The following is a 22,237-nucleotide window of genomic DNA, read 5'->3' on the forward strand; positions in this document are numbered from 1 at the left end:
AAAAAATATTCAGCCTTATTAATACTAAAGAATGCAAACTAAATCAGTATGACAATTTCTCTCTCATCAAATTATTAACAATTTTAAATAACAAGAATAACGATGAACTGGTCAGAATGTAAATTTGTGCAGAGTTTTTGCAAAGTAATTTGGCAGAATGTATCAAGTGTCTTAAAATGTTTGTATCTTTGGATCAAATAATTCTGTTTCTGGAAGTATATCATAAGGAAGCCTGAGAAAAACCTCTTGCCATGTACTCTTCCCCATCTGCTTACTTGACTCTGAAACTCTGTCTTACTTGTGAAATACCCCTGGGGTGGCACAGGTAACAGGCGACTGAAGACCGGCTGCAAAAGCAGAGGTCTCTGTATGTCTGGGAACATTTTAACAACTGGAAAACTCATCAGTGAGTTTCATATTGAATTATTTGTTTTTTTCTGTTGTGTTTCTAGATGAAGACCGTCAGCGTTGCCTTAGTTTTGTGCCTGAATGTTGGTGTGGACCCTCCAGATGTGGTGAAGACTACTCCTTGTGCACGTTTGGAATGCTGGATTGGTAAGCATGGGTCCCTCTCTTACAGCCTGTTGCAGGGGTCACTGCGTGGGGTTCTGGGCTTGGCAGGGCTTGCCTTCACTGTCCTGGTCCAGTGCAGGCCTGTGATTGGTTTGTGTAAATCTGAAGATTTTATTTCATTTTGCAGTTATATAACCTTTAGGCTATTATAGATACATTCACTTATGATTTGCAGTGGAGAAAGTGTCTCAAGAAAAATTGATAAGATAATGACTATTGGATTATGTAATTTTCTCTTTTAAATTTGTCCTGCATCTGGCATGTAGTACAAGTTATATACGCTTAAACCTGAATGACTGATGCCTGCATGCAGGTGCCTCAGTTGCACAGTGAGGAGTCCCACCTAGCTCTTTCCAGGAGGAGGCGAGGCTGCTCTTTGTCGTCATCCTCCTCGGAGCATCTTAGCACAGTGCTGACTAGAAATGGTGAGTGTGCACAACCTTCACTTGTTTCTGGTCTTAGGGAGAATGCATTAGGCCCCCACCACTAAATAGGGCATTAGCCAAAGCTTTTTTCTGATGCCTTTTCTAAGGTAAGAAGTTCACTTCTATTCTTAGTTTGCTCTTAGAGAGTTTCTGTCAAGAATCAATGTTGCATCTTATAAAATGCTTTCTCAACATCTGTTGAGATAATCACCTGGCTTTTCTCTTTTAGTCTGTTGATGTGGTGAATTATATGGATTGATTTTTTGGTTGTGGAGCCAACCTTGAATTTCTGGCATAAACCTCACTTGTATTATCTTTTTCATATGTTCCTGGATTTGACTGCTAATATTCTGTTAAGGAATTTTGCATCTCTGTTTATGAAGGATATTGGTCTATAGTTTTCTCATCTTGTAACATATTTGTTTGGTTTTGGTACCAAAATAATGCTTGGTCTCATTAAATGAGTTGAGAAATATTCCCATCTTTTCTTTTTTATGGAAGAGTTTGTATTGATTTGGGTATTATTTCTTCTCTAAATTTTAGTGTAATTTACCAATGAAGCCACCATAGTATGAATTTTCCTTTGTTTCCGTCATTGATTATTCAGCTTTCTCTTGTTGGTAGGATCGGGGCAACCCACCCCCGCCCCCCCCCCCAGCTTTTCCTATTCTAAGCAAAAGCAGAAATTCCCTTTATCTACTTTAAATAGTAAAAATTACAAATTTATTATAATCTGAATTGGAAACAAAAGTTATTTTTCCCACTTACCTGTCTCGCTACTCTTTGGCGGTGTCTTAGGATGACAGCCTTTGTTTCACAGCCTCCTGCCTGAAGCATAGGCCCGTTGTTCCCCAAGCCCGGTGACAGTAGCTGTTTTCTGTGGCCAGTTTCCTTAGATGCTTTCTTGGCTCTCTGCCATCCCCTGGTGACTGTGCCGATTGAAATTGACTTCTTATTAGCCACCACTGACTGTTTCCACTTCATTTATCCCTTGTCAAAGCTGAATTTAATCAATTGTTTTCTATTTCCTCCCTCTTTAACTACTCTTCTGTTAGGTTTTTTAACACAGGGCTTCTCAACCTGGATCCTGGTGTGTACGCCTAGGGATGCGTGAGCCCGCTGGGATTGTGTGGGTGGTGGTGTCTGAGTACAGCATTGCACCTTCTGGGCTGAGGGGCCTTGGTTTTTATTAGATTCTCTAGGGGTCCTTTGCCTCCTACCCTCCTGTCCCCAAATAGAAATCAAAGAACCCTCCCTCACATCTCACCCAGTCTCTTTGATCAGTATTTATGGGACAATGTTAATGAAAATGCAAAGAATTCCTTACTTCCTTCTTGGTGTGAAATCCAGCAAACGAATAGATTTTTTAATATTGTGTTCCTAAAAAATTTTTGCAATTCAGGTATGCAATCTACTTTGTAATAATTTCGATGGATTTTGAATTCAAAAGGGCACATTGCCGGGTTTTTTTAGATTTAATTTTATTTATTTATTTGTTTATTTATGGCTGCATTGGGTCTTTGTTGCTGCGCGTGGGCTTTCTCTAGTTGTGGTGAGTGGGGGCCGCTCTTCGTTGTGGTGCGCGGGCTTCTCCTTGCAGTGGCTTCTCTTGTTGCGGAGCATGGGCTCCAGGTGCATAGGCTTCAGTAGTTGCGGCCCGTGGGCTCAGTGGTTGTGGCACACAGGCTTAGTTGCTCCGCGGCATGTGGGATCTTCCCGGACCAGGGATCAAACCCGTGTCGCCTGCATTGGCAGGCGGATTCTTACCCACTGCGCCACCAGGGAAGTCCCCACATTGCCTTTTTTAAGTTGAAAAAATTTCGCTTGGCTTTTATTAAAAAGTGGGTCCTGGGGGCCTCCCTGGTGGCGCAGTGGTTGAGAATCTCCCTGCCGATGCAGGGGACACGGGTTCGTGCCCTGGTCTGGGAAGATCCCACGTGCCGCAGAGCAAGTGGGCCCGTGAGCCACAACTACTGAGCCTGTGCGTCTGGAGCCTGTGCTCCGCAACAAGAGAGGCCACGATAGTGAGAGGCCCGTGCACCGCGATGAAGAGCGGCCCCCGCTTGCCGCAACTGGAGAAAGCCCTCACACGCAAACGAAGACCCAACACAGCCAAAAATAAATAAATAAATAAATAATAATTAAAAAAAAAAAAAAGTGGGTCCTTATGTTGGTGATTTTAACAATATGGGATAAGAAAAAAAAGCTCTTGGAGATTTGATTCAGCAAATTTGTAATGGTGTCTAGCAGCCTATATTTTAATTTTTATTTTGAAAAAACATTTTCAAAAGTTGCAAGTAGAGCACTAAGCAGTTTTTCTTCCTGATTCATTTGAAAGTAAGCTGCTGAAATGATGCTCCATCCCCTTGGAATCCTTTAGTGTGTGATTCCTACAAACAAGAGTTTCTCTTTCATAATGACAACTCGGTCTTCACAGACAGGGGATTAACATGGATGCCATGCTACTGGGTAAGCCTCAGGCTGCATTCAAGTTTGCCAGGTGTCCCCATAAGGTCCTTTATGGCACAAGGACCCTTCGCTGTATCACCCATTGCCCTTAATTTAGTCTCATTCAGGCTGGAGCAGGCCTCAGTCTTTCCTTAACCTTCATGACCTTGACATCAGAAGATCACCGGCTCTCTGTTTAGCAGAACAACCCTGATGTTTCCTCGGGATTAAATTTTGTTTATGCCTCTTTGGCAAGAGTGTCATGGACGAGATCCACCTTCCTCGGTGGTGTCCTGTCAGGTGGCACGTGACTTTGATTTATCCCATTGCTGGTTATGTAACTCTTTTATCACTTGATTAAGTTGGTGGGGTACCTGAACTTCAGCTGTGAAATCCTCCCCCTTCCCTTTTGTAGTCAATAAGTATTTTGGGGGAAGAGGTGCTTTGGCTGCGTTAATATTTCTTTCCTCATCAGACTTTCAGTTTATTCAATTTGAGCTCATGGTTTCCTTTTTTATATTTTATATATTTTTATTCCTATTTTATATTATAATCAGTGGATTATAGTCCAATATTAGCGTCATTTATCTTGATACTCCACTTGTTTCCCATTTAGCTAGTGGGAACCCATTCCCACTGGCTTATATGGCCTTTTGTCTTGCTTCCATTGTCCTTAGAGTTACATCTGTACTTTCTGTCTCATCTCGTCTTTCCCTGCTCCATTCCTGGGATCAGCCATTTCTCCAAGGAGCCCAGTTCCTTTTAGTGGCAAATAGAATTTGAAAACCGAGATCTGGGTTCTAGGTGTTCTTATTGGAGCTGTGTACTGTGTTGTTTCTCCCATGGCCTCTCTCATTGGAGCAAGGGAATGCACACATTCACACATGTGCATAATATGTGTATGTGTTTCTGTGTGGACACACATGGACACACATTCATATCTATCATATCTATATCTATATTTCATTCAGATCTATATTCATATCTATAGATAGTATTATCTATACAAATAAAAAACATGCATTACATTAGTGCCTCCCATTCCAAACCAATAGGAATTTTCCATATTTATAACTCTTCCTCTGACAGTGAGAACCTTGGTATCCTTCATCCTTAATATATTTACTAATTTGATGAATCCTCCTGTGTGAACCAACTTCTTTTTATTTATTTATTTATTTATTTATTTATTTTTGGCTTTGTCGGGTCTTCATTGCTGTGCGCGGGCTTTCTCTAGTTGCGGCGAGCTGGGGCTACTCTTTGTTGCAGTGCATGGGCTTCTCATTGTGGTGGCTTCTCTTGTTGCAGAGCACGGGCTCTAGGCACACGGGCTTCAGTAGTTGTGGCACGCAGGCTCAGTAGTTGTGGTTCGTGGGCTCTAGAGCACAGGCTGAGTAGTTGTGGCGCACGGGCTTAGCCGCTCCGTGGCATGTGGGATCTTCCTGGACCAGGGCTCGAACCTGTGTTCCCTGCACTGGCAGGCAGATTCTTAACCACTTCGCCACCAGGGAAGTCCCTGAACCAACTTCTTATGCCTGTCATCACACTCCTTTATTTTGTACCCAGCTGTTTCCCCCACAGGTGTCCGTCCTCCTCATTGCCTGGGCTCCGATACCCCGTATGGGTCACCGCTCCACGGACATACCTTCTTTCCTTCCCCCGTACAGGCTCTGAGCCTCTGATTGGACTTGACAGCTCATTCTGGGCCACCGCAGTTACCCTCATCCTAGAGCAGGTGCCAACCTTGCCCAGACCTGCCTCTCCCCCCAATAGCTTTAGGATTGTTCAAGAAGGGATTTCAGCATTTTCAACAAGTGCTTTAGGTTTCAGGCTTGGCTAGCTCAAGGGATGATGATATATCAGTAACCAAGATGGAGAGTTGGGGGCCAGCTGGGCTGGGGAGATAATGGGATTACGTTTTGTGTAAGGTAAGGTGCTTCTGGAATGCTCAGAGTAGAGCCACCTTCCAGCAGACAGCTGGAAAGACCTCTCTGGTTGGAGAAAGGGATTTTGGGGAGGTCACCTGCTGAGAATGTGCAGTGACCAGAGGGAGAGGAGCAGAGCCAGGCCGTGAGTGAGTGGGGAGGGGTGCCGCCTGTGACGGAGACCCCTCTGGGTGGGCAGAGGTAGGAGGAGGGCCGGGTGCCACTGGATGAGAGTTTCAGGTTGGCATTGTCACAAGCTGTGGCTGCAGTTGAGTGAGAGATGCTGGGAGCCTGGAGAGCAAAGGGGAGAGGGACAGTGAAGGCTTGGCTGGCGAGGCAAGGAGACCCAGGCTTGATGACAGGTTGGTTCTGCCTTTTTCAGGACGGGAATACCCGGAGTATGTCATGGGTGGGGAAGGAGTCCCGAGGAACACCCCCTGCAGGGGTTGGTGCCTTCACATAACTTAAAAAGATGTTTACGTTTAGAAGGCAACCAATTGATGTTTTATACGTGGTCTTAGCATTTTGTGCTCTATCACCAGAATTCAGAAGGTTTTGCACTCATCAAGACCCCAGCTTACTCATTCCAGCTGTTTCACTCAGTGAGTCCCTTAACCATTTGGGGCCTTCGTTTCCTCATCTACAAAATGGAGCTGATGATGGCGCCCACCTTTTGGCTGGAGGGCGATTAACTGGAGCGTGAACTGGGCTTAGCATGGGGACTGCCCTCAGCCAGGAGCAGCCCCCACGGGCCTGCACCCGCCTCCCCACCCCACCCAGCAGGCCAAGGTGCTGGGTGGGAGCTTGAGCTCTTCCTGCGTCTGTGCCACTTCTGCTCCGTTCTGTGTGCTCGCCCCAAAAGAGAGGGGAAAGAACCCTGTGCTTCTGTGCACAGGGCTGTGTAGGGATTACGAGTTGATTGCTTTATGGCTGCAGACACACATCAAACTGTTGAGACTGTGCTGGTTGAAACTGCCCTGATCTCAGGGACAAGGGGTCTGGGAGCTTGAGAAATAGACAGATTCTTACTTTCCAGTCCCTTTTTGTGTACCTGTGTGCGCACAGTCTCCATACACGTTGGGGAGACTCCTACTTCCAGAGGCTCAGAGGATGTAAGAGTCCCTGAAGCGGCTCTTTAGGTTTTCCTGTGGTGCCAGAACGAGCAAGTAGAGGTTGCACCGCAGTACCCTGCAGTGACGGCCTGCCCTCCCTGCTGGACTGTTGTACAGCCAAGGCCCGGCTTCCGAGCTCCAGCTGAGGGAGGAAAGGCACACAGGCCCTGAGTAGCCCGGCCGGAGTGTGTGTGCAGACATGAGGCCGTAGGCGTGGTCCGGGAGCTGAACACCTCTCCCCGCCCCACCCCTCCATTCCTGTAGATAATAAGATGCTGTTTTATTTCATGGAGGCGACACTCAGGGAAGCGGGGGGAAGCTGTTTTGTTTTATGGCCCCACATTAAAGTAAAAACAATCCCACTAAAGAACGGTGCGCCCATACCTGCTGGAGGAATCTGTGTTTTAAAACAGAGTGTAGATGAGCTGAGTGCTGAACAGGAGGGAGTGTAATTTAGCCTTGATGTCTTTTATGTCTAGCTATGGTAGCCGTGTATCATAGGTAAGAAGGCTATGGGTTTGTCGGATGCTTGGGAATTTGGTTATCCTAAGGAAATATTTGGGAGGCACTTTGCTTTGTTTCCCTTATTCCTTAGAGAAAAGCATTTTCTTCTTCCCTCCACACAAGTGGGCATTAAGAGACCTGTGTTGATGAGCTAAAAATAGTGGTGGTAGGCCTTTGCGTGTCGCTCTTGGTTTTACAGACACTTTCACAGACTGTCGTCTGATCCTTACATCAGACTTGGGCTTGAGAGATAGTCGAGTTGGTCAACAGATGTCTGTTAAGTAGAGATCTATGTGTTAAGTGTAGAGGTATACACAGAAGAAATGTAGTCGTGATCCTTGGGATTTCGCTGGAGACAAGACCAGAACAAGGGAGACAGGCCCCTCGAGCTCAGCAGATGTGGGGGAGTCGGAATGGGCCACACGGGTGGGCAGGGGCTGCACAGGAGGTGAGACTGAAGGACCCCGGGAAGAGAAGGGGCCTGGCGGTGGGGACCGAGCCCTGCGAGCACTTGCTGGGCTCGCCCAGGCCCTGCTGCTGGATGCTGGGGCACGCCCCATGCCTGCACTCTTGCTCTAAGGGGCTCCTGGTTTAAACCCTGTTTTCTCTGTCCGGTGACGCCAGCCTCTTGTAGTAGTGTCTGGGCTTCCCCCGAAGGAGGACTGTGTAACTGCTCGGAGCCTCCCTTCCTCTACTGTGCAAAGTGACTTTTGTGTAGACAGCGAGGCCCATACTTAAAACAGGGCGTCCCAACCACCCCCTCCTCAGCTCTTTTGAGAACACATCCAGCTCTTGGTGTTTGTATACAACACAGCAAAAGACAACAGGGACCTGGTCTACTTGTGGATATGTGGGGAGGGAGGTTGAGTGGTTAGGATGGGGCTTAATTGTAGAGAAGGCTCCTGCAGGATTCTGGCTCCCTTCCTAGGACCCTCAGGTACTGGGAGAGTCGGGGTTGGGCCGTTAGCCAGAGCATTACTGCCATGGGCCGTACAGCTGAGGGGCTCCCAGCTCTATCCTTGAGCTCAGTGAGATGAAATGCCTCTCACTCTGTGCGCTACTACTTATAAAATGTATGTAGATGATATTATGGCTAATAGAATACAGAGCCACTAAAAACCGTTTCTGATTTCAGTGGCCTTTTTGCCGTTAAGTACTTTCTCAAGCAGAAATTAGTTACACAACTGATTAGTGGCAGAGTCCTTGAAAGACATATAAAGAAATTTGCACTTGATCTGGGAGGCAGTGCTCAGTTAATAAGTCGGTGAACAAATACTTAGGAGATGTCCACTAAATGCAAGCTACAAAGAAGTACAAATGTTCCTTGAGCAGTGAGCTCTACATGTTCTAAAATTTCAATTTGTACTGAAGGATAGCATACGTTCAGGAAGGTGCACTGATTCAAGTATGTAGTTGATAAGTTTTCCCAAACTGATCAGACCCCGATCAAGAAACAATATTATCAGTGGCCTGGAAGCCTATCTTGTCTCTTGTCACCTTCCAGTCACCCAGGCCCTGGGCTCCACTGTATTGACAGCACCTGTTATCTCTGCTGATTTTGTATGTTCTCTAAATGGGAGTATTCAGGAGGCACCTTAGGCCTTTTGGGGGAGTGACATCATAGAAGCAGTATTTTAGAAGGACTCACTGCGCTGGTCTGTTGAGAGGAGACAGGTCAGTGGGTTGAGAGGAGACAGGTCAGTGAGCCCTACTGCACTCCCTGGCCTCTGCCCTCTGCTCCCTGCAGCGTCTTCAGGAACTGGCTGGGAGCAGGGAGTCTCAGTAGTGTCAGCACGAGGTGCTGCTGGTTGGAGCAATACAGTCGTAGTTGATGGTTGTAGTGACCATCACGTAGTGACCAACGTAGTTGCAGTGATGGAGCGCAGGGTCTTTTGAAGGAAAATTGGATAGGACATGGTAGTCGGGTTGTGTAAATGTGAAGAAGACGGGGAGGTAAAAAAGGCTCCACTTTTTGGGCTGGCTGAATGCCAGCACCACCAGGAACCTTTGTGACCTTGGACTAAGTCATTTGACCACTTTAAGCTTCAGCTTTCTCTACTTTGTCATGAGGTGGGTTGGACTAAGTCCATGTCATTGTGAAGTTCTAAGCATCATGAAATACAGAGGGTTATGCTGAAAAGCTTGCAGGCAGGAAGATTTATCAAGAGCTAAAATTTTATGCAAATGCCAGTTACCATCTACTTTTTTTTCCATCCATCTATCCACCCACCCACCCACTCACTCACTCACTAACTCACTTCGTTCATTAAGTAGAAACCCGTGAAGGCATTAGAAGAGAAGTGTTTTATTAAGACAGAACTACAATTTTAAATTTATGTTCTGTCCACTTCACCCCACATCAGATTGATAACATTGTCAGCAGTATCCACCCAGGAATTTAATTTTAGTTTACTTAAGTTATTTAGTTGTTTATTTTAGTAAATGTAGTATTAAATGCACCATTTTAGTTGTCCTCATTCTTTCCCTCTCTTCACCTCCCCCTCTCCCACTCGCTGTCATATTCTTGGAAGGAAACCAAAAAACTAATTGACCGCAGGGATTCCCAGTGGGTTGGATGTGACAGCCTCACTTAGTTGATCACAGCCTGATGGATGGCCGGTAGCTGCCCCTGCTCCTCCCTTGGGTGGTGGTATTTTGATCCGAGACCAGGGGAAGAAGAGTGGGTGCTGCTGTCGGCCGCCACTACTGGTGAGGCTCCAGTGTCTGCTGGGCCGTCGGTGAGGAGCACAGAGAAGTGTGGCATGGCTCTCTCCAGCTCCCACATGCTTTCCACATGCCCTCGCTGGGAACAATGGGGAGAGGAAGGGGCAGGTGGGGGCCTGGGCTTTCCAGAGGGTGAAGTCCAAGGAGGAGGTGTAGCTTTCGTCTCCCCACACTCTGGGCCTTGGAACTCCCTCCCTCCCTTTGCCTTTGTCGTGGTTCTTTAGAGGATGTGCCTAAGAGCTGCCACTGATCAATGTGATTCATGGGCAGGCCTTTATCTTTTTACAGAGGAAACCACTTCTGTTCTCTTAGCCATAGGTCACCTATGGCCAGAGCGCTGACCACAAGGGCACTGCATGGAAGTGTGGATGCATGAATTAGACGCGTTCAAACCAGCTCTGACATTTACTCTGTTGGTCATCATGCACAGGACATAACCAGCTATTTGATGGCTTCAATTTGTTGAAGCTGTTTTCTGCTTCCCTTTGCTTTGGTTCCCTTTGCTCTGTTTCCCTTCCTTATGCACTTAGGTGGCCCATAATTTTAACTTTTCAGATCCCAATTCATTCCTGTCTCTTGCCGGTCTTGTGATTCAGATTACAGCAGCGTTGATTGCTGTCATTATAATTCTTTTGAGACCCTAACACTCTGTTCCTACCATATCAGAGAGAGCTAAAGATTAACATCTAATTTCTTTAGTTATGGATTAAAACAAGTTTACCATAATTCTTCCAGATAAGTTAGTTATAACCCAATTTTCACCAGGTTTCCCTCAGCCAGAGCTGCTCATCAGGTCACTGGCCTCTTCTGAAGCTATTGAATTAGACTTTCCAGGGTGGGGCCTGGCGACTCTGTGAAGAGTCCTTGATGACTTTGACATATCCATGGTAAAGGCCCCTTCCAGCTCTAAAGTCCTGTTACTTAATTTTATAATTCATTTTTGTGTTATTTTATTTTTATGAAGGTAACATATGCATATCTTAAAAATCGAAGAGTACTAAAAGGTAGATTAAGAAAGAGCTCTGTCCTGCTCCCACCCTTCCCAGAGGGGCTACTCTGATTGAGTCCTTTCTTGTCTATACATGTATATATAACCTTTTCCCCTGTAGTTGCAAATTTGCTAAATTTTCTGTGAACTTATGAGTTTATTTTATTTTTTACATATATTCCAGTACATCTGTCAAATGCTATCAATATTTTTTCCAGTGCTCAGATAATCTGTTACTTTTTAAAAAAACACTCCTCTAGCTCCTGTTGGGCTCCTTGGTCCCTGGATCTGGTACATGGGTGTCTTGTGGTTTCTCTTTTTCTGGTTCTCTCTGTCTGTTTCTCACTGTCTCTCTGTCTCATTTCCTGGATTCTTTGTTGCCTTCTTCTGTGGCCTGTTTCCCAAGAAGAGGAACATGAGATACAGGTTTTGTGTTTACATGTCTGAAAAGACCTGTATTTTACCCTCAGACTTGAATATCAGGTTGAAATTATTTTCACAGAGGATTTGAAGGCATTGCTCTATTTTGTCCAGCTTATAATGCTGTTGGGAAATCCAGAGCTTTTCCCATTTCTGATTCTGTGTTTGTGATCTGATTTTTCTCTATGGATTTTTGTTTGTCTTTCTTTTTTTTTTTTTTTTTTTTTTTTTTGGTGGTGCCATGCGGCTTGTGGGATCTTAGTTCCCTGACCAGGGATCGAACCCAGACCCCGGCAGTGAGAGTCCTAACTACTGGACTGCCAGGGAATTCCCTGTCTTTTGTTTTTTAACAATTGGATTATGATGTGTCAGGATGTGGTTTCCTTGGGTTAATCCTGTTTGTGGTTCACTGAGCTTCTGGAATCTATTAGTTTACATCTCTTACCAAATTGGGGAAGTTAACAGACATTATATCTTCAACTACGTTTTGAGCTCTGCACTTACTTTTTCTCTTTCTGAGACTCTGATGACTCTAACATTAGACCTTTTGTTATTGTCCCCCAGTCCCTTTAGGCTCTTTTCTTGGGAGTCATTCCATTTCTACAAAGAGGAATCTCGAATTCTCTACCAGGGCGGGATTGTTCAGCGGTGGCCAGGAGGAGAGGAGAGATTAGCTGATATACTTTGTGGAAGACAACAGTGGCCAGGAGGAGGGGAGAGATTAGCTGATATACTTCGTGGAAGGTAGTATTTGAGAGGGATACTTCCGGAGAGTTGGGGCAGAATTAGTATTAAAACATGGAAAACAAGGAGACTGAAAAACAATTCAAGAAAGGTGTCATTTTCATACACTACTTGGCTCAGCATTGGATAATATTTCCATAGGCATTACTAATGTAAAACACTGAATATTAATTTAATAAAAATGTGATGTGGTTATGTTGGGAGAATAGGGAATGGGGGAGTGGGATGGTGGCCGAAGAGAGGACAGTTCTGTCGTCTGAGAAGTGAGGCTCGGGATGTGGATGGAGGGGCAGGACTGCTGCTGTTTTGTTGAAAGCGTTGTGATGCTATCTGCCTTAAGTCAAGTATATATGCATAACTTTGAGTTTAAAGAAGCCCATGGGAATGCTCTGGTTAAAGGGGAGAGGCTGAATATCCTAGAGCATGGAGTTTAGTGTCTGAGAAAGTGGAACGATCTGGAATCCAGAAAACAGAGTGGAAGAGTTAGTCACAGTTAGGAGGAGAATTAGATAAAAGACTTAAGTATTCTACCTATCCAGTAGTCTAACCTCTTCCTTTGAAAAAAATGCTTTCTGATTGAAATTAGAGTCTCTGTTGAAAACAATTTCCTACAGCTGTTAAAGTGTGGTGTGTGGACCACTGGGGGTTCCTGAGACCCCTTCAAGGATCCACGGGGTTGGGACTATTTTGTAATAATGTTAAGATGTTATTGGCCTCTCACTCCCTCTTGCGAGAGCACCGGAATCACAACTAACTGCTGAACAGTCATCGACAGGAAGACACTGGAACTCACCAAAAAAGTTATCCCACATCCAAAGACAAAGGAGAAGCCACAGTGAGACGGTAGGAGGGGTGCAATCACAATAAAATCAAATCCCGTAACTGCTGGGTGGTTGACTCAGAAACTGGAGAACACTTATACCACAGAAATCCACCCACTGGAGTGAAGGTTCTGAGCCCCACGTCAGGCTTCCCAACCTGGGGATCCGGCAATGGGAGGAGGAATTCCTAGAGAATTAGACTTTGAAGGCTAGTGGGATTTGATTGCAGGACTTTGACAGGACTGGGGGAAACAGAGACTCCACTCTTGGAGGGCACACACAAAGTAGTGTGCGCATCGGGACCCAGGGGAAGGAGCAGTGACCCCATAGGAGACTGAACCAGACCTACCTGCTAGTGTTGGAGGGTCTCCTGCAGAGGCGGGGGGTGACTGTGGCTCACCGTGGGACACTGGCAGCAGAAGTTCTGGGAATTACTCCTTGGCATGAGCCCTCCCAGAGTCCGCCATTAGCCCCATCAAAGAGCCAGGTAGGCTCCACTGCTGGGTCGCCTCAGGCCAAACAACCAACAGGGAGGGAACTCAGTCCCACCCATCAGCAGACGGGTGGATTAAAGTTTTACTGAGCTCTTCCCACCAGAGCAACACCCAGCTCTACCCACCACCAGTCCCTCTCATCAGGAAGCTTTCACAAGCCTCTTAGATAGCCTCATCCACCAGAGGGCAGACAGCAGAAGCAAGAAGAGCTACAATTCTGCAGCCTGTGGAAGGAAAACCACATTCACAGAAAGATAGACAAAATGAAAAGGCAGAGGACTTTGTACCAGATGAAGGAACAAATAAAACCCCAGAAAAACAACTAAATGAAGTGGAGATAGGCAACCTTCCAGAAAAAGAATTCAGAATAATGATAGTGAAGATGATCTAGGACCTCGGAAAATGAATGGCGGCAAAGATGGAGAAGATGCAAGAAATGTTTAACCAAGACCTAGAAGAATTAAAGAACAAACACCTAGAAGAATTAAAGAACAAACAAACAGAGGTGAACAATACAATAGCTGAAATGAAAAATACACTAGAAGGAATCAATAGCAGAATAACTGAGGCAGAAGAATGGATGTGACCTGGAAGACAGAATGGTGGAATTCACTGCCGTGGAACAGGATAAAGAAAGAAGAATGAAAAGAAATGAAGACAGCCTAAGAGACCTCTGGGACAACATTAAATGCACCAACATTCACAGTATAGGGGGCCCAGAAGGAGAAGAGAGAGAGAAAGGACCCGAGAAAATATTTGAAGGATTATAGTCGAAAAGTTCCCTAACATGGGAAATGAAATAGCCACCCAAGTCCAGGAAGTGCAGAGAGTCCCAGGCAGGATAAACCCAAGGAGAAACACGCCGAGACACATAGTAGTCAAATTGACAAAAATTAAAGACAAAGAAAAATTATTGAAAGCAACAAGGGTAAAACGACAACATACAAGGGAACTCCCATAAGGTTAACAGCTGGTTTCTCAGCAGAAACTCTACAAGCCAGAAGGGAGTGGCACGATATATTTAAAGTGGTGAAAGGGAAGAACCTACAACCAAGATTACTCTACCCAGCAAGGATCTTATTCATATTCGACAGGGAAATCAAAAGTTTTACAGGCAAGCAAAAGCTAAGAGAATTAAGCACCACCAAACCAGCTCTACAACAAATGCTAAAGGAGCTTCTCTAAGTGGGAAACACAAGAGAAGAAAAGGACCTACAAAAACAAACCAGTAACAATTAAGAAAATGGTAATAGGAACATACATATTGATAATTACCTTAAACGTGAATGAATTAAATGTTCCAACCAAAAGACACAGGCTCGCTGAATGGATACCAAAACAAGACCCATGTATATACTGTCTACAAGAGACCCACTTCAGACCTAGGGACACATACAGACTGAAAGTGAAGGGATGGAAAAAGATATTCCATGCAAATGGAAATCAAAAGAAAGCTGGAGTCGCAATACTCATATCAGATAAAATAGACTTTAAAGTAAACAATGTTCCAAGAGACAAGGAAGGACACTACATAATGATCAAGGGATCAATCCAAGAAGATATAACAATTGTAAATATATATGCACCCAACATAGGAGCACCTCAATACATAAGGCAACTGCTAACAGCTAAAAAAGAGGAAATCGACAGTAACATAATAATAGTGGGGGACTTTAACACCTCACTTACACCAATGGACAGATCATCCAAACAGAAAATTAATAAGGAAACACAAGCTTTAAAGGACACAATAGACCAGATAGATTTAATTGATATTTATAGGACATTCCATCCTATAATGTCCTATATTACACTTTTTTCTCAAGTGCGCATGGAACATTCTCCAGGAAAGATCACATCTTGGGTCACAAATCAAGCCTCAGTAAATTTAAGAAAATTGAAATCATATCAAGCGTCTTCTCTGACCGCAGTGCTATGAGATTAGAAATCAATTACAGGGAAAAAAACATAAAAAAGCACAAACACATGGAGGTTAAACAATATGTTACTAAATAACCAAGAGATCACTGAAGAAATCAAAGAGGAAATCAAAAAATGCCTAGAGACAAATTACAACGAAAACACAAGGATCCAAAACCCATGGGATGTGGCAAAAGTAGTTCTAAGAGGGAAGTTTATAGCAATATGACCCTACCTCAAGAAACAAGAAAAATCTCAAATAAACAATCTAACCTTACACCTAAAGGCACTAGAGAAAGAAGAACAAACAAAACCCAAAGTTAGTAGAAGGAAAGAAATCATAAAGATCAGAGCAGAAATAAATGAAATAGAAACAAAGAAAACAATGGCAAAGATCAATAAAACTAAAAGCTGGTTCTTTGAGAAGATAAACAAAATTGATAAACCTTTAGCCAGACTCATCAAGAAAAAGAGGGAGAGGACTCAAATCAATAAAATTAGAAGTGAAAAAGGAGAAGTTACAATGCACACCACAGAAATACAAAGCATCCTAAGAGACTACTACAAGCAACTCTATGCCAATAAAATGGACAACCTGGAAGAAATGGACAAATTCTTAGAAAGGTATAACCTTCCAAGACTGAACCAGGAAGAAATAGAAAATATAAACAGATCAATCACAAGTAATGAAATTGAAACTGTGATAAAAAAAACTTACAACAAACAAAAATCCAGGACCAGGTGGCTTCACAGATGAATTCTATCAAACATTTAGAGAAGAGCTAACACCCATCCTTCTCAAACTCTTCCAAAAAATTGCAGAGGAAGGAACTCTCCGCAATTCATTCTACGAGGCCACCATCACCCTGATACCAAAACCAGACAAAGATACTACAAAAAAAGAAAATTACAGACCAATATCACTGATGAATATAGATGCAAAAATCCTCAACAGAATACTAGGAAACAGAATCCAACAACACATTAAAAGGATCATTCACCATGATCAAGTGGGATTTATCCCAGGGATGCAGGATTCTTCAATATACGCAAATCAATCGACGTGATATACCATATTAACAAATTGAAGAATAAAAACCATATGGTCATCTCAATAGATGCAGAAAAAGCTTTTGACAAAATTCAACACCCATTTATGATAAAAACTCTCCAGAAATTGGGCATAGAGGGAACCTACCTCAACATAATAAAAGCCATATGCAACAAACCCACAGCAAACATCATTCTCAATGGTGAAAAACTGAAAGCATTTCCTCTAAGATCAGGAACGAGACAAGGATGTCCACTCTCACCACTATTATTCAACATAGTTCTGGAAGTCCTAGCCACGGCAATCAGAGGAGAAAAAGAAATAAAAGGAATACAGATTGGAAAAGAAGAAGTAAAACTGTCACTGTTTGCAGATGAAATGATACTATACATAGAGAATCCTAAAGATGCCACCAGAAAACTACTAGAGCTAATCAATGAATTTGGTAAAGTTGCAGGATACAAAATTAATGCACAGAAATCTCTTGCATTCCTATACACTAATGATGAAAAATCTGAAAGAGAAATTATGGAAACAATCCCATTCACCATTGCAACAAAAAGAATAAAATACCTAGGAATAAACCTACCTAAGGAGGTAAAAGACCTGTACTAAGAAAACTGTAAGACACTGATGAAAGAAATCAAAGATGACACAAACAGATGGAAAGATATACCATGTTCTTGGATTGGAAGAATCAATATTGTGAAAATGACTATACTTCCCAAAGCAATCTACAGATTCAATGCAATCCCTATCAAATTACCAGTGGCATTTTTTACAGAACTAGAACAAAAAATCTTAAAATTTGTATGGAGACACAAAAGACCCCGAATAGCCAAAGCAGTCTTGAGGGAAAAAAGTGGAGCTGGAGGAATCAGACTCCCTGACTTCAGACTATACTACAGAGCTACAGTAATCAAGACAATATGGTACTGGCACAAAAACAGAAATATAAGATCAATGGAACAGGATAGAAAGCCCAGAGATAAACCCATGCACCTGTGGTCAACTAATCTATGACAAAGGAGGCAAGGATATACAATGGAGAAAGACAGTCTCTTCAGTAAGTGGTGCTGGGAAAACTGGACAGCTACATGTAAAGGAATGAAATTAGAATACTCCCTAACACCATACACAAAAATTAACTCAAAATGGATTCAAGACCTAAATGTAAGACCGGACACTATAAAACTCTTAGAGGAAAACATAGGAAGAACACTCTTTGACATAAATCACAGCAAGATCTTTCTTGATCCACATCCTAGAGTAATGGAAATAAAAACAGAAATAAACAAATGGGACCTAATGACACTTAAAAGCTTTTGCACAGCAAAGGAAACCATAAACAAGACAAAAAGACAACCCTCCAAATGGGAGAAAATATTTGCAAATGAATCATCAGACAAAGGATTAATCTCCAAAATATATAAACATCTCATGCAGCTGAATATTAAAAAAACAAACAACCCAATCAAAAAATAGGCAGAAGACCTAAACAGACATTTCTCCAAAGAAGACATGCAATGGCCAAGAAGCACATGAAAAGCTGCTCAACATCACTAATTATTAGAGAAATGCAAATCAAAACTACAATGAGGTATCACCTCACACCAGTTAGAATGGGCATCATCAGAAAATCTACAAACAACAAATGCTGGAGAGGGTGTGGAGAAAAGGGAACCCTCTTGAACCATTGGTGGGAATGTAAATTGATATAGCCACTATGGAGAACAGTATGGAGGTTCCTTAAAAAACTAAAAATAGAATTACCATATGACCCAGCAATCCCGCTACTGGGCATATACCCTGAGAAAACCATAATTCAAAAAGACACATGCACCCCAATGTTCATTGCAGCACTATTTACAACAGCCAGGTCATGGAAGCAACCTAAATGCCCATCGACAGATGAATGGATAAAGAAGATGTGGCACATATGTACAATGGAATATTACTCAGCCATGAAAAGGAACGAAATTGGGTCATTTGTAGAGACGTGGATGGATCTAGAGACTGTCATACAGAGTGTTATTACTTTTAAATGAATAAAGATATATTTTAAAAATTTCTCATCTAAATTTTGAATATAGTAAATGCCGATAGATACAACCACATAAACAAAAGTTCTTTGGAATACTCCACGATTTTAGAGTGTGAAGAGGACTCAAGACCAAATACATTTCAGGACTTGCTGGTCTAGAGCTATTTGCTCTAGAAGCTCCTCCTGAAGTGAATAGGTAAACCCGGAATGAATAGGTGTAGAGGACCCCTCGTCCGCAGGGTCTCTGTTTCCACAGAAGCACAGCCTGGGCCTGAATAGGAGCACAAGAATAAAGCAGTAAGAGGGCAAGAGAACTGTAGGTGCTGAAACAACAAACGTGGATGAAAGGAAAAAATCACGGGGCCAGTGATGTTAATAAAAACAATTTTCTCTAGAAGGGTGAAGAGTTGTGGCTTTTCAGCCTATTCGGGTGCCTTAGCGGTTCCATAAGTCTGGCTAAACACAGGTAAACCTCAAGCCCTGTTGTGTTGTCTTTAGTCAGAGGTGACTTTGAAGTGACTTGTGTGAGAGGCAACTCTGAAAGAGAGGTTTAGCAAGGAGGAAATGCACAAATAAAGAACTTTCTCCTTCTCATTGCTTTCCCAGATCCTCTGTCAATGGGTCCTCAGAAAGCCCTGGAAACCATTGGTGCGAATTTACAGAAGCAGTACGAGAACTGGCAGCCAAGGGTAAGCTCTTTATTTGCTTTCCTTTTTCTTTCTTACAGGGAAATTTATTTTCTTGGTTTTAAACAATCTTTGAATCCAGATCCTCACCTCGTATAAGCCAGTGATTGGACACTCCCCGTGGCAGGCTTGCATCCCCTTTCTGTCTGTTGATGTGCTCCACGGATTCATAATGAAGCACATGCCCTAGTGTGAGCCATTAATTGGATGGTCTGTTAATTTATTTTGCCTGTGCTTTCCCCTGAAATATTTAGAAAAGAAAAAGTATTTTTCATGTTACTCTTAAATCACGGTTTTTATTTTACACAGGAAATGTATTTTCAGTCATTTTCTGCAACCTCAACTAGTTAGAGCTATTTCTCCCATCTTCAATTTTCAAATAGTTGAGGAAAAAAGCAGTCAACATTCAAAAGATGACACCTGTTATATGCTTTGCCTTTGATTCAAAAGGTAAGGTTCTTTTTAGGGAGTCTGTTACCAGTTACTGTGTCTTTTGTTGCCTATATCTTACCATTTTTAAAAAAGAAAAGTGGTATAGAATATAACAACTCTGTCAGATTGCCTTTAAGATCTCAAGTTATTTGTAAACCACCCAAAGACCTATTTTCTTTAGTCTTTCTCATTAACTAGTTTGAGGATTTAATAATTCTAATAGAAAGTTAGAAATCTGGGGTGTTTATGTAGGTGCCTTTCCATAAAGCTTTGTGTGATACTGGTTCTGGAATCATCTACAGGACGTGACAAGGAGGGGGTGGTGAGCAGGTGGCCTTGCCGGCGTGCCTCCCATGGGTCTTTGCTTTTCCTTTTCGTGCGTAAGCCTAATGGGAATGTCTTGGAGAACCAGCAAACACTTGCTTGCCTGGGATTTTCGTTCGTGGATTATTTATCCACGTGATCTGGATTTAGGAATTCTTCATGGATTATTTACATTCCAAGAGAAGAGAATGGCCAGGAATAAATTTGTTCCTGCCTGTGATGGTGCCCTTGGTAATTTTTACTGTTGCTCATGGTGCCAGGTGACTAATGTCACAAAACATCTCTGTGCCACTGGTGTGTCCTTGTGCTTTGCATTTCTAACTTTTCAAGTCAGTAGTAATGGAATCTTGTCCTTCCTTCCCCCCTCCCCTCCCCTCCCCTCCCCTCCCCTTCCTTCCTCCCTCCCTCCCTCCCTCCCTTCCTTCTGCGTGGCTTGTGGGATCTTAGTTCTCTGACCCGAGATCGAACCTGCGCCCCCTACAGTGGAAGCGTGGAATCTTAACCACTGGACCGCCAGGGAAGTCCTTGGACTTTTCTTCTCTAGAAGGCAGTTTCTCAGTGGAGATTTTCACCTATGTCTAAAGGCTTTGCTTTTTCCTCCCTCAAATTTGTTACCTCTTGGTGGTTTATATAAAAATTCAGTAGCATTTTTCTTGAGAGTACAGTGTGTTTGGATGAGGACCAGAAAGATATTTAGATGGTGTGTTCCTTTGAAAATAGTCGAGATGCCCGGTGTTATCAGTAGAAAATAGTTTCTTTGAGGACTTTGAAGGTACTCCAGGCTAGACAGGCACTTAGGGGTGAGTGAGAGGCATAGACAGACCTTATAGTCCACGTGGGACAATGTGCACAGGTAATATCGGAAGACGTGATGTCACTGGCAGATGGAAGGTTGAGAACCAGCACTACTGAAATTTAAAAGAATGCCTTTCTGACTTAGCTACTTCTGACCATCCTCTGGGTTTGACTTCATGCTTTTGCTCTTTGCTAGACACATTTGTTTAAAAAGGAACCTGACCAGATCTACTGATTGTATTCTTCATAAGAAGGGTCTCTGCTGTTTTAATTACTTTCTTCCTTTTAAAGAATTATTATACAGAAGATACAGTCTTTTAGAATGCATGTTTAGTATATGAAGACATTATATGTTTATTCCATTTGGTGTGATGTGTAATTTTTGTGTGTGTGTGTGCTAAGAGTTGATTTACTGCTAGCTTTATTATTAGTTTAGCTTGGTAGGTATCAGTAAGTTCATGCTAGCTGACAATAAATGGAATCTTCTACAGTAGGATTATTATTATTTTTAATCTAAATTTCTGTCTATGAGCAGATCTCTTCCATGCTATCTGGAAGAGGCATTAGCATGTAAGGCAGGTAACATTATATATAGAGAAATGATTGCAGATCCAAAAATGACAGTGTAGAATCACTTATAGGACTGAGAAATTACCTTGCCAGGATAGTGGGAGGGCTAACCTTGGGTGGCCAGTAGCAGTACAAAGGGGTATAGTCCTCTGGGTAGATGGTTGTTAGTCTGAGAAAATTTGATAAAGTTAGTGGGATTTCAAGAACAGATCTATAATGTAATTTTTTGAAGGAGAGATAGTTCAAAGGGCTAATGAGGGAGAATGTTTACAGATTATTGGATGCCTAGGAAAAGGTGCCAGCGTACCAGTGTGGGGTGGGATTCCATCTGGGTTGGTTTATAAAGTAGAATTGGAATAAAGTATCAGCTATAGCCTAGAAAGAAGCAGTTCCTGCAGACAGGGTGGGATCTTTTGCCTGCATTCAGGAAGCAGACACAACAATGAATACTTAATATTTTCTTTTTTGAATGCCAAGACCATCACATTCATTTTTAAGTACTATAAGAATGTTTAAAATGTTGCTGCTACAGACTCTTAGTGGGACTTGTGTATTTCAGAGACAAGCCTAAGGTAACAGTGCAGCGGGATACCTGACTGGCTCGCTGGTATCAGTCGTGGGGCTGTGCAATATTCACTGGGCAATAATGGCACGTTTCCTGGTGCAAGTGCACACTTCTCTGTTCTGCACACCTTCACGTGGGTTACGGGAGAGGGAGGGAGGCCTGGCATCCGATGGTGTGGTTTTCAGAGTGTGGCAGCCTCATGCTGCCTCATAGAGTTTGCCCAAAACGTGAGGCAGTCACCAAGCTCAGATGTTTGTGCGTGGGCGCCTGGTTCCTAACTATAAATCAGGGTCCTTTGAAACATTGCAGAGCAAAACACACACCACTTTATTGCACTCTACAGGGCTCTCGAGTTTTCTGCAGTAATAGAGAGAGGTTGGCTGCATCTGCAATAAAACAATGGGAACGTTATTAAATTTCTAGACCTTTGATGTAGATACCCATAGATCTGGTTTTCTCTCTCTGTGTCCTGTACGGCAAGACTCAAAAAGGTTGGGCCACTGGAAATAAGGTCATTTTCATTAGTGTTTGCAGAAATCTTTGCATGCCTCCATGTTGCCGTGGATGGGAGCAGGCTGGGGAATCCTGTGACTTCCATCTCGTCCAGGGAGCGCAGAAAATCAACCACTGAAAACCATTATAAGCATTATAAGAGTGGTACCTTGATGAGCT

The 22,237-nt window shown here is 43.1% G+C and overlaps 1 protein-coding gene across 2 annotated transcripts in view; it reads left to right on the forward strand.

Moving 5' to 3' along the window:
- Positions 1–22,237, forward strand: part of RPTOR (regulatory associated protein of MTOR complex 1) — a 353,634-nt gene that overhangs the window by 79,605 nt on the left and 251,792 nt on the right. For both annotated transcript variants that reach the window (XM_068529624.1, XM_068529625.1), the window contains exons 2-3: positions 453–555; positions 18,800–18,882. In XM_068529624.1, coding sequence (XP_068385725.1) covers positions 453–555; positions 18,800–18,882 — 186 coding nt within the window. The remainder of the gene's footprint in view (positions 1–452; positions 556–18,799; positions 18,883–22,237) is intronic.

This window comes from Eschrichtius robustus, chromosome 20, assembly GCF_028021215.1.
Source record: "Eschrichtius robustus isolate mEscRob2 chromosome 20, mEscRob2.pri, whole genome shotgun sequence".
NCBI lineage: Eukaryota > Metazoa > Chordata > Mammalia > Artiodactyla > Eschrichtiidae > Eschrichtius > Eschrichtius robustus.